At 45.7% G+C, this 12,011-nt stretch overlaps 1 protein-coding gene across 3 annotated transcripts in view; it reads left to right on the top strand.

Moving 5' to 3' along the window:
* LOC135549852 (ras/Rap GTPase-activating protein SynGAP-like) overlaps positions 1–12,011 on the top strand; it is a 73,214-nt gene that overhangs the window by 51,718 nt on the left and 9,485 nt on the right. For all 3 annotated transcript variants that reach the window (XM_064980194.1, XM_064980193.1, XM_064980192.1), the window contains 5 exons: positions 1,769–1,970; positions 5,247–5,437; positions 5,737–5,941; positions 6,144–6,761; positions 11,206–11,736. In XM_064980194.1, coding sequence (XP_064836266.1) covers positions 1,769–1,970; positions 5,247–5,437; positions 5,737–5,941; positions 6,144–6,761; positions 11,206–11,736 — 1,747 coding nt within the window. The remainder of the gene's footprint in view (positions 1–1,768; positions 1,971–5,246; positions 5,438–5,736; positions 5,942–6,143; positions 6,762–11,205; positions 11,737–12,011) is intronic.

The raw sequence follows: 12,011 nt of genomic DNA, 5'->3' as shown, positions 1-12,011 counted from the left end.
GGCAGTGGCTCGGGTGGTTGATGTCCTTGATGATCTTTATGGCCTTCCTGTAACATCGGGTGGTGTAGGTGTCCTGGAGGGCAGGTAGTTTGCCCCCGGTGATGCGTTGTGCAGACCTCACTACCCTCTGGAGAGCCTTACGGTTGTGGGCGGAGCAGTTGCCGTACCAGGCGGTGATACAGCCCGCCAGGATGCTCTCGATTGTGCATCTGTAGAAGTTTGTGAGTGCTTTTGGTGACAATCCGAATTTCTTCAGCCTCCTGAGGTTGAAGAGGCGCTGCTGCGCCTTCTTCACGATGCTGTCTGTGTGAGTGGACCAATTCAGTTTGTCTGTGATGTGTATGCCGAGGAACTTAAAACTTGCTACTCTCTCCACTACTGTTCCATCGATGTGGATAGGGGGTGTTCCCTCTGCTGTTTCCTGAAGTCCACAATCATCTCCTTAGTTTTGTTGACGTTGAGTGTGAGGTTATTTTCCTGACACCACACTCCGAGGGCCCTCACCTCCTCCCTGTAGGCCGTCTCGTCGTTGTTGGTAATCAAGCCTACCACTGTTGTGTCGTCCGCAAACTTGATGATTGAGTTGGAGGCGTGCGTGGCCACGCAGTCGTGGGTGAACAGGGAGTACAGGAGAGGGCTCAGAACGCACCCTTGTGGGGCCCCAGTGTTGAGGATCAGCGGGGAGGAGATGTTGTTACCTACCCTCACCACCTGGGGGCGGCCCGTCAGGAAGTCCAGTACCCAGTTGCACAGGGCGGGGTCGAGACCCAGGGTCTCGAGCTTGATGACGAGCTTGGAGGGTACTATGGTGTTGAATGCCGAGCTGTAGTCGATGAACAGCATTCTCACATAGGTATTCCTCTTGTCCAGATGGGTTAGGGCAGTGTGCAGTGTGGTTGAGATTGCATCGTCTGTGGACCTATTTGAGCGGTAAGCAAATTGGAGTGGGTCTAGGGTGTCAGGTAGGGTGGAGGTGATATGGTCCTTGACTAGTATCTCAAAGCACTTCATGATGACGGAAGTGAGTGCTACGGGGCGGTAGTCGTTTAGCTCAGTTACCTTAGCTTTCTTGGGAACAGGAACAATGGTGGCCCTCTTGAAGCATGTGGGAACAGCCGACCGATATAGGGATTGATTGAATATGTCCGTAAACACACCAGCCAGCTGGTCTGCGCATGCTCTGAGGGCGCGGGAATGTTGCGGGAATGTTTTTCAGAAGTAGGGACTAGTGGACTACTGAGAATCGAGGCAAAGATGAAAGGAGCAAAGTACAGAGACATCCTTAATGAAAACCTGCTCCAGAACACTCAGGACCTCAGACTGGGCCTTCCAACAGGACAGCAACCCTAAGCATGCAGCCAAGACAACACAGGAGTCTTGAGGCTGTAATCGATGCCAAAGGTGCTCCAACAAAGTACTGTGTAAGGGTCTGAATACTTATGTAAATGTGATATTTCCAGGGGGGTTTTCTTCATAAATTAGCAAACATTTCTAAAAACCCATTTTGGCTTTGTCATTATGGGGTATTGTGTGTAGAGTAATGAAGAAAAAAAAACAATTTAATCCATTTTAGAACAAGGCTGTAGCCTAACAAAATGTGGGAAAATAAAGGGGTCTGAATACTTTCCGAAGGCACTGTATCTTGTCCCTTTCTCCCTCAATCTTTCACTGTCTGTGGGGACTTATTTCTCTCTGTCCCCGTGTCTCTCTTCTTTCCCCCTACTCTCTCTATATGCTCCCTCCACACTGCTGTCTTTTCTCCCCTCAGGTTTAGTGGCAAAGAGGATCACATGTGTTTCATGAATGAGTTTTTGGAGATGGAGTGGGGCTCCATGCAGCAATTCCTGTACGAGATCTCCAACATGGACACGGGGAGCAACGCCGGGGGCTTCGAGGGCTACATCGATCTGGGCAGGGAGCTGTCAGTGCTCCACAGCTTGCTGTGGGAAGTCATGGCCCAACTGAGCAAGGTAATGTGGAATGTAACCTCGTCCCCAGGCTATTGTGCACACTGCATATAAGCCTGGGACATCAACGATTCAAAGTTGGCCTTAGTGGGAGTGACAATAGAATTCTATGAGATTGACCTTAATAAGTATAGTATTTCTCATCATTTAATTTGAGTGAATCACACGACTGTGAAGCGTGGTTCAAAATGGAGGCAGGATCCGGGCAAGAACTTGCGGTGCGCACAAGACATGTAGGGTTAGGGGGAAGGTGTTGTGGTAGATGATTGGCTGGTTGATTAAGTTGAGGCCTACATTTCTCCCGTTCTTTCTGTATAATTGGAAAATGAAGGCCAAGTTTAACACATTGGTCCACCAGACACTTCGTGCATTTGGGTGTAAGTGTCTGGGAATGAGATTATTTGGAATGTGACCGTCTAGGTTTGAACCCTGGTCTTTTGCACACCCACTAATCTGAAGGCTGGTCATAGTTTTCCGGTGTCAGGCAAGGTTTGTCATCACCAGGGATGCGACGGTAGTGGTGCGTTTCTTTATATTTAAGAAAAAAATAAAAAGACATCACCCTTTAAACAATGAACTCTTTATTTTGCCTATAGACAAAAATAAAACTTTCCATTCAGGCCTGGTTTCTGTCTCTACTGTATGAAATCAAGGGGAGAAAAACGTTCAAATGAAAAGTGCTTCTTAGCTTTGACAACCTGTAGCTCTTCTTCTCCCAATCCAGTACATAGTGAACCGTCACAGTGAGGTATCTTTGAGTTGCTCTGGAGGTCCAACTATCAGCGGAGAGAGCTCGATAGGGTGTCTGTGTCAATTCGTTTTCAATTTCTCTCCGTGATGTTTCATAGAGTTTGGGAATTACTTTGCTGCTGAAATATGTGCCGGAGAGGACATTGTAACGCGGTTAAATTTTTTTCACGAGGTGACGAAATCCCGAGTCAGTAACCACCTAATAGAGCTAAAATCTTTGGCTATGAATACTCCCACTGCTTTCGTTATTGCTTTGTTTTTATGAATTTGTCGCAAATTGTTGTTGGAAGGCAGCAGCGAGAGATTATTGTGTTTTCGCTAACGAGTGGACTCTCCTTGCTCCAGCTCCACCTGCAAGGGATACGGCTGGGTGATGGCGACATAAATGACACATCATGTTAGATGTGTTTCCACTCGAGTAGCCGACAGTGGCAAATCAATGCTTGCAGACTGTACTTTGTTTATGGTCGTCTTACCCTCTTCATCGTATTGAACGCTGAATCTAAAATGTTCACACACAGCGGATTTGAAAGACGTCGGTGCCTCTTCAAATTTGCTTCTCTGTCTTGCTAGCGCTCGCCATTGTCACGTTGGAGCTGAGCGAATATTTGTTTTCAGTTTCCCCTATCTTTGATGAGGCCCCTTTAGGGAGGTTTCCTACTGAGATGTCATTGAAAATCGTCCTTTAGTTGTTTAATAAGGGGGAAGGGGCTGTGGTCATTACATTTCGAGGCATTGCCGTGGAGTAAAGTTTGTTAGCCCTCATGAGCCCCCTAACAGCCACAACCTGCGCGGCTGGTTCTGTGGATCTGAATGTACAATGTGCGTGTAGTCTGCAGTGCAATAAATACATTTAGGAAATTATAGGAACATGACAGGCATACCGTAATTCCGCGGTTCACATGTGCGTATTTAAGGGGGGCATACCGAATGGTTCGATAACATACTGTGTGTGTACCGTTGCATCTCTAGTCATCACCCATGCCATTACATAAAGAAAATACTGTCACTCCATCACTTTTCAAAAAACGCACATGAACCAAAGAGCAAAAGGAAAATTAGGACAAAGGAAGTTGATTTGAAAATACTTATTTATTTTTAAAACAACATGTTTTGGCATATACTGTACCCTTCCTTGGGATATTGTGTAACGGATGTGAAACGGCTATCTTAGTTAGCAGTGCGCGCTAAATAGCGTTTCAATTGGTGACGTCACTTGCTCTGAGACCTTGAAGTAGTAGTTCCCCTTGCTCTGCAAGGCCGCTGCTTTTGTGGAGCGATGGGTAACGATGATTCGTGGGTGACTGTTGTTGATGTGTGCAGAGGGTCTCTGGCTCGAGCCCGGGTATGGGCGAGGGGGCGGTCTAAAGTTATACTGTTACATTGCATCCTAAATTCATTGGTTTTGGTAATAACAAAACGTTTGCTAGGACAAATTCCATTGTCCTCCAAGAGTTGCTGAATATTTTCCCTTCTCCAGCTGATCAAGGTAACAGCAATGCTACACCTGCCCCCCAAAAATGTCACGGCTTGAGTCACGACTGATTACACTCCTGCTGTTGTCAATGCTGCCCACTACACTGGCAGCATGAGGAGGAGCATGGCAGCAGCAAGGCATAAGGCATGCCTTTTAACATTAAAAACAACATGTTTTAGCTATTTTCTGCTGTTTTTGCATCTTTGAAGTATAAAAATAAATATCAAGTGGCTGTAATACAGATATAAAACACTTTTCTTCTGCTGATATACCTCCTGCTACTGGTTTCCCTCCACCACCCCTTTTACGCCTCTTCTCTCACCACCTCTTGGCTGAAATCCATTTGTATTTTCACTCTCTCCACTACTGCTGTTCACTTGGCTGAATTCCATTTATATTTTGGCTCCCTCCTCTGTTCAATTTACAATGGTTGAATCCATTTTAGAGAGATAATGCAAATGATATGGAGCACTGGTAAATATAATTTAAGTGAAACTGAAAGGGGTGTGAATGAGGGGAAGGGGAAATCACTTTTAATTGTCTGAGAACACAAAACAGGTGATATCAATATGGTTAACATCTGATTTTGCATGCTCAGTTCCTTCACCTCAGTATAGATGAATGAGAGGAAAAGAAGCTGCTCTAGACTATTGAGATGTAGCCAGAGTCTCTCCATGACCCCTGTATCCCAATTCTCTGTTCTTTCTCCAGAGATGTGCATTTATGCACTCCTCCCCACTCATTTATAAGCATTGAAATTGGTGGAGGCATGGGCTAGATCAGGGTTCTGGAGGGCTGGTAGTTAATTGCACCTACCTGGTGTCCCAAGTCTGAATCAGTCCCCAATTAGAAGGAAAGTATGAAAACCAGGTGTTTTGGCCCTCCAAGACCGGAAATGAACAGCCCTGCGCTCGATAGAGGTTACACCACATTTCTAATAACAGTATTTTCCTTTTAAATCCACGAATGGAAGTGAATGAGTGCACACTTCGTGAGAAAGGACACAATTGGGGATAAACTGTCCAATCTTTTCATTGTAATTTGTCTCCCAGGATGCTATTCTGAAGCTTGGCCCCTTGCCACGTCTGCTGAATGACATCAGTGTGGCCTTGAGGAACCCCCAGCTCCACCGGCAGGCCAGCCACCAGCCAGACAGACAGCAGGACAGGCTCATCACACGGCCCTCCTTCAATCGCATGGTATCATCCGATTTCCAGAGCCTCATGATGCGGGATCTCAACAGGTAACTGCTCCGACTTATAGGCACAATCTGTGTAAGATTTCTTGAGGTTCAATGGCCATTTCAATTGATACGCATTGATGATTGAAGAATGTAAGTATTGAATGCTTCATTCATTTAGTACTGTTTCACACTTATCATAATCCAACAGCTATGATTATACAATTTAATTGTTGTCATTTGAGTCTTTGTAAACAAACAATGTTGATGCAAAGAGGAGTGAGGTGTGAGTCTAAAATATACACTATAGCTTTCAAATACAGCCCCTGACAATGGTAATAATGGTGATTATCCTCCCCCAGCTCAATAGACATCTCCCGTCTCCCCTCCCCAACCTCGGGATTATCTGGAGGTGGGGTCCTCTCGTCTCATGTCAGCATGGGAAGCTTTGCGGAACGAGACCCCCGCGGTTCAAAGGACGTTTTTTACGTGACCCGTCCCCCCTTGGCTCGGTCCAGCCCTGCGTACTGCACCAGCAGTTCTGACATCACTGAGCCAGACCCAAAGGTAAACTCCGATGCATTCATTTATTGCCACTAGCAGCCATCAATGAATTGACTACCAACAACGTTGAGTTGGACACATACAGTATATTACAACTCCTAATATACCTCACAATTGAATTATCCCAATCACTAAATAGTGAACATTTTTAGGTCATATGGGATAATAGGTTATTCCAGTTGACAGGTTATGCTCTCTCTCTTAGGTCCTCAGTGTGAACAAAAGCGTGTCCATGATGGACCTGCAGGACTCACGGATGAACAGCATCTCCAACCTCCATTCGGTGGGCGATATGCTCAACTCCTCCCAGGCCTCCATAGCAGGCCTGGGTCACAGTTTCGGGAACCTGGGAGGCCCGCTTCGCATGGGAGGCCACATGTCCTCCGGTGGCTCGGGGGGCTCTGGTTTGAGGCTGAGCCAGATGGGGGGACCCCTCCACCAAATGGGCGGTCCCACCGACTCTCTCTCCCAGCAGCAGCAGCATGCGGCGGCCGCCATGCACTTTCCCCTCTCCTTCCAGAACCCCCTCTTCCATCTCGCTGCCGATGGCCCTCGGGGCCAGCCTCACAGTCGTCCTCAAGCCCAGCCGCCTCCCCCTCCGCTCTTGCTGGCCCCAGAGCTTGACAATGCCCACCACCAACAGGGCTACGTGCGGGCGTTCGGCCACAGCGGCTTCTCGCGCAGCGAGGATCTGTCGGCCCTGCGGCCACAGAGCAGTCTGGTGCAGCCCAGTATTGTCCACTCGCACAGCTACAGTGACGACTACACGCGGCAGAACCAGAACGCTGAATACGCCCGGCGCCAGCTTTCACTGCAAGTGCAGGTCGGTATTCCAGGAAAATATCCGTCATTTAATTTCAAAATAACTTAATTCGTTCCTGTAGCAGCATTTCAGATGACACTGTCAGTGCACGATAACAAGAATACATCTGTTCATACTAAACATACACCAAACAATGCATGTAACACCTTATGCAGACATTACATTTTGGCAAACGATCTGTCGCATTGATAAACTCCATCATGGATTTACATGGATATTTCATTGAATTTCTAAATAAATGTACAAGAATGAATTCACCCAGCAGTCACTTTTTAGAGACATTGATAGTGAAATGTATCTGCCTATTGTTTGTAGTGATGCACCGATATGACATTTTCTGTCCGATACCGGTATCGATATTTTCCTTGCTCAAAAAACCCTGATACCGATACCCGATATTTAAAATTTGTGCAGCCTTTTAAGCATTCTAGTACAGGTAAATAGTTAACACACACATGGAAGCAGCGGTCTAAGGCACTGCATCTCAGTGCAAGAGGCGTCACTACAGTCCCTGGTTCGAATCCAGGCTGCTTCACATCCGGCCGTGATTGGGAGTCCCATAGGGCGGCGCACAATTGGCCCAGCGTCGTCCAGGCCGTCGTTGTAAATAAGAATTTGCTCTTCTGGCTTGCCTAGTTAACTAAAGGTTAAATAAAAAATACAAAATGTAATTACTGAAACAGATTGTCATTTTGCTATGTTTTTGGGGAAGTCCATTGTTTGCATCCATGAGCTAGCTATTTTTTTTTAATGACCAGCACTGTAGATGCGCGAGACAACTTTACCAGCATCATAGCATACGTATCGATGAATCGTTGTGACATATGAAATACAAGTGATAGTGTAAATAATGTGTAATAATTACGTAAAAAATGTATGAACGTGCAGTCATATTCAGGTCCTGATTGGTCAACAAACTTATCTGACACGTCAAATAGAGTTATTTGACATGCAAAGACCCAAACAGCATCCATAGAAATCCTGGTTGAGAATGAAACGACTGAACAAATGAACAATGAAACAACACAGCAAGTAAGTGAAAGAAATAGGTTTTAATGATGTTTTTACTGGTAATGGGGACATATGTAAATGCCAACAAAATAACATTTTGGTCAGTGTGGTGTGTGTGTAACCTAACTAGGCAAGTCAGTTAAGAACAAATTCTTTGTCATAAACGTGTGTATAGGTGGCAGTGAAGTCAGGCACAGGAGAATCGAACTTGGTAAAAATTGAGTAGTGAATAACTTAAAAACATAGCTCCAAAACCATGGCAATAATCAAAACAAAGTGGGTACGAGGACCCGTCGCGCACCAATATAAACACGATAAATGGAACAAACAAACAATCTCTGACAAGGACATGAGGGGAAACAGAGTGTTAAATACACAACAGGTAATGAATGGGATTGGAACCAGGTGTGTAGGAAGACAATACAAAACCAATGGAAAATGAAAAATGGATCAATGATGGCTAGAAGACTGGTGACGTCGACCACCAGCACCACCCAAACAAGGAGAGGAATTGATTTCGATAGAAGTCGTGACATTTTTATTTACAATGACGGCCTACCAAAAGGCAAAAGACCTCCTGCGGGGACGGGGGCTGGGTTTAAAAATAAATAACATATTAATATAGGACAAAACACACATCACAACAAGAGAGACAACACTACATAAAGAGAGACCGAAGACAACAACATAGCAAGGCAGCAACACAACATGACAACAACACGGTAGCAAAACAATATGGTGGCAGCACAAAACATGGTACAAACATTATTGGGCACAGAGAACAGCACAAAGGGCAAGAAGGTAGAGACAACAATGCATCACGCAAAGCAGCCACAACTGTCACTAAGAGTGACCATGATTGAGTCTTTGAATGAAGAGATTGAGATAAAACTGTCCAGTTTGAGTGTTTGTTGCAGCTCGTTCCAGTCGCTAGTTGCAGCTAACTGAAAAGACAAGTGACCCAGGGATGTGTGTGCTTTGGGGACCTTTAACAGAATGTGACCGGCAGAATGGGTGTTGTATGTGGAGGAGGGTTTTATAAGAGGGTTTTTATAAATATGCATCAACCAGTGGAATTGCGATGGGTGTACAGAGATGACCAGTTTACAGAGGAGTATAGAGTGCAATGATATGTCCTATAAGGAATATTGGTTGGAAATCTGATGGCCGAATGGTAAAGAACATCTTGCCGCTTGAGAGCACCCTTACGTGCTGATCTATACATTATGTCTCTGTAATCTAGCATGGGTAGGATGGTCATCTGAATCAGGGTTAGTTTGGCAGCTGGGGTGAAAGAGGAGCGATTACGATAGAGGAAGCCAAGTCTAGATTTAACTTTAGCCTGCAGCTTTGATATGTGCTGAGAGAAGGACAGTCTACTGTCTCGCCATACTCCCAAGTACTTGTATAAGGTGACTACCTCAAGCTCTAAACCCTTAGAGGTAGTATTCACACCTGTGGGGAGAGGGGCATTCTTCTTAGCAAACCACATTATCTTTGTTTTGGAGGTGTTCAGAACAAGGTTAAGGGTAGAGAAAGCTTGTTGGGCACTAAGAAAGCTTCGTTGTGGAGCATTTAACACAACATCCAGGGAGGGGCCAGCTGAGTATAAGACTGTATCATCTGCATATAAATGGATGAGAGAGCTTCCTACTGCCTGAGCTATGTTGTTGATGTAAATTGAGAAGAGTGTGGGGCCCAGGTTGAGCCTTGGGGTACTCCCTTGGTGACAGGCACTGGCTGAGACAGCAGATTTTCTGACTTTATACACTTGAGAGAGGTAGTTAGCAAACCAGGCCAAAGACCCCTTCAGAGACACCAATACTCCTTAGTCGCCCCACAAAAATGGAATGGTCTACCGTATCAAAAGCTTTGGCCAAGTCAGTAAAAATAGCAGCACAACATTGCTTAGAATCAAGGGCAATGGTGACATCATTGAGGACCTTTAATGTTTCAAGGGACACATCCATAACCTGAGTAGTTTTCCAGAACTTATTGGAGTTAGACCCACAGAGAGAAAACTGCTCCTTAAAGTAACTAACTTTGGCCTTCCGGATAGCCTGAGTGCACTTATTCTCATTTGCCTGAACAAGAGCCAGACAGCCTGAGTATGCATGTGTCGAGCATTTTGCCAAATGCAATTCTTGAGGTGGAGTAACTCTGCACGATCACGGTCGAACCAGGAGCTGAACCTGTTTTTAATTCTCATTTTCTTTATGGGGGCGTGTTTGTTACCAATAGCAGTGAAAATATCAAAAAAGGTCCAAGTGTCTTCGACAGAGGGGATCAAGCTGATTCTATACCATTTTACAGAGGCCAGGTCATGAAGTAAGGCTTGCTCATTAACGTTCTTCAGCAATTGTCTATGACAAAGCCGGACAACTAAGGTCATTACAGAAAACACCAGACTGATACCTATCAGGATTATTTGTGAGGATAATATCAAGTAGAGTAGCCTTTCCTGGGTGTTTGGAGTCATACCTTGTGGGATTGGTAATAATCTATGGAAGATTTAGGGATGACATAGCTAGGCGTCATCATCTAAAATACCCCTAATTTATATGGCAGTTCTTATTTGATTAATGGTGGTCGAACCCATCTATGTGAAGCAAGCCACAATAAGAATTAACCACAATAGTGGACTTTGCGGTTATCCTTCAAAATAAAAGTATGGCATAATTGTACTATGTGTATTAATTTGCATCACTGTCAATGACATTTTATTTTGAAGGCAAACCACAAAATCCACTATTGTGCCTTATCCTTATTGTGGCTAGCTTCACAACACATAGCCCGGTCCATTTGAGCCTCACTAGCCATATGAAGCTTGCTGGCTGCTTATAACGTTGGCTTTTGGCAACAGGGTTAAGTATCTGGCTAGCTATTTATTTTCATGAACTGAAGTTCAATTTCAATAGACAAACAACAAGTGGCAACCTAGCCAGTACTTACTCACAAGGATTCCCAAATCATTGCTGAGAATAATGAAAATGACTGCAGTTTCTACTGGTCATTGTTTTCAGGCTGGTTGTATTCGTGCTAGCTAGGTACCAAGCTAAAGTTAGCTACCCCAGAAGTTGTGGTCGAACAAATTATGCTTTATTACCAACACGGTTTCGTAAACACATCATTTGTGAACATGACGTAATCGATTCCGTTATGTTCACCGATTTATCGTGCATCCCTAATTGTTTGTATGAGAAGATGCTACAAAAACAAGTTAGACAGGCATGAACAAAAGAGGGATGGTCCAATTAAATTGACTTCACAACCATTCCTCATCTCATTCCTCGTTTCTCCTCTTATACCCTGTCCCTCACTCTCCCTCTCCTATAGTATTTTATCTCAAATACTGTATCTTCTTTTTCTAAATATTTCCTGCCCTCCCTCCCTCTGTCTCCCTCTCTTCCTTTTCCCGCCCACCCTCTCTCAGGAGAATCTCCAGCAGCAAATTCTTATGGGCATGACCCCTCAGACGGCAACAGGCATGGGCACCCCCACCTCCTTGGCCACTCCCCCTTCCACCGTGCACCCTGTCCGTCATGGCTCCGTAGCACCGCCTCCCCCGCAGCGCCTCAAATCCCAGCTGTCCATCAGCCCCGGGGCCACCTCCACCCCTCCCAAAGCCCGCCCCCAGAGCAGGAACCTCCTTCTCCAGTCGCCCGAGTCCAGCTTTGGTGGCAGGCAGCCCTCGCCACAGCAACAACAGCAGCAGCAGTTGTCCGTCAAACAGTCTGACAGCCCAGCCCCTGGTCTCCCGCGCCAGTCGAGCTCTGCCAGGGACGGCCAGGGGGCGCCACAAGGGGGCAACGGAGAGACCACAGACACCCCGACTAAGAGCTCCAAGCAGCCTCAGACCACAGACACCCCGACTAAGAGCACCAAGCAACCTCAGCAGCAGTCCCAGCAGCAGCAACAGCAGCCTCCACAGCAGCACCTGCTCAAGCCCACAGTCAATAAACAGGTATATTGCTGGAACATCATGGGCTCTGTGTTGGGACACCTAGGACTTGAGACTGTGTTAGTCCAGCTCTGGAAGCTAAAATGAGTCTAGAGGTCTCAGCCATGGTTACACGTCACAAACCACCTTGGCTACATTTATTAATCACACTTCTGTGATTCTCAGAATCTCAGCTGATTTAGGAGGGAGGGGTCACTGAGGAAGCTTAGCTTTTGTCACATCTTCAGTGTCATGAACATGTTATTTGATTTTAACCAAATCTATATTTGGTCCCAGTT

This window comes from Oncorhynchus masou, chromosome 12, assembly GCF_036934945.1.
Source record: "Oncorhynchus masou masou isolate Uvic2021 chromosome 12, UVic_Omas_1.1, whole genome shotgun sequence".
Classification (NCBI taxonomy): Eukaryota; Metazoa; Chordata; class Actinopteri; order Salmoniformes; family Salmonidae; genus Oncorhynchus; species Oncorhynchus masou.
The sequence above is the reverse complement of the archived record's forward strand: the minus strand, read 5'-3'. Positions and strand labels throughout refer to the sequence as shown.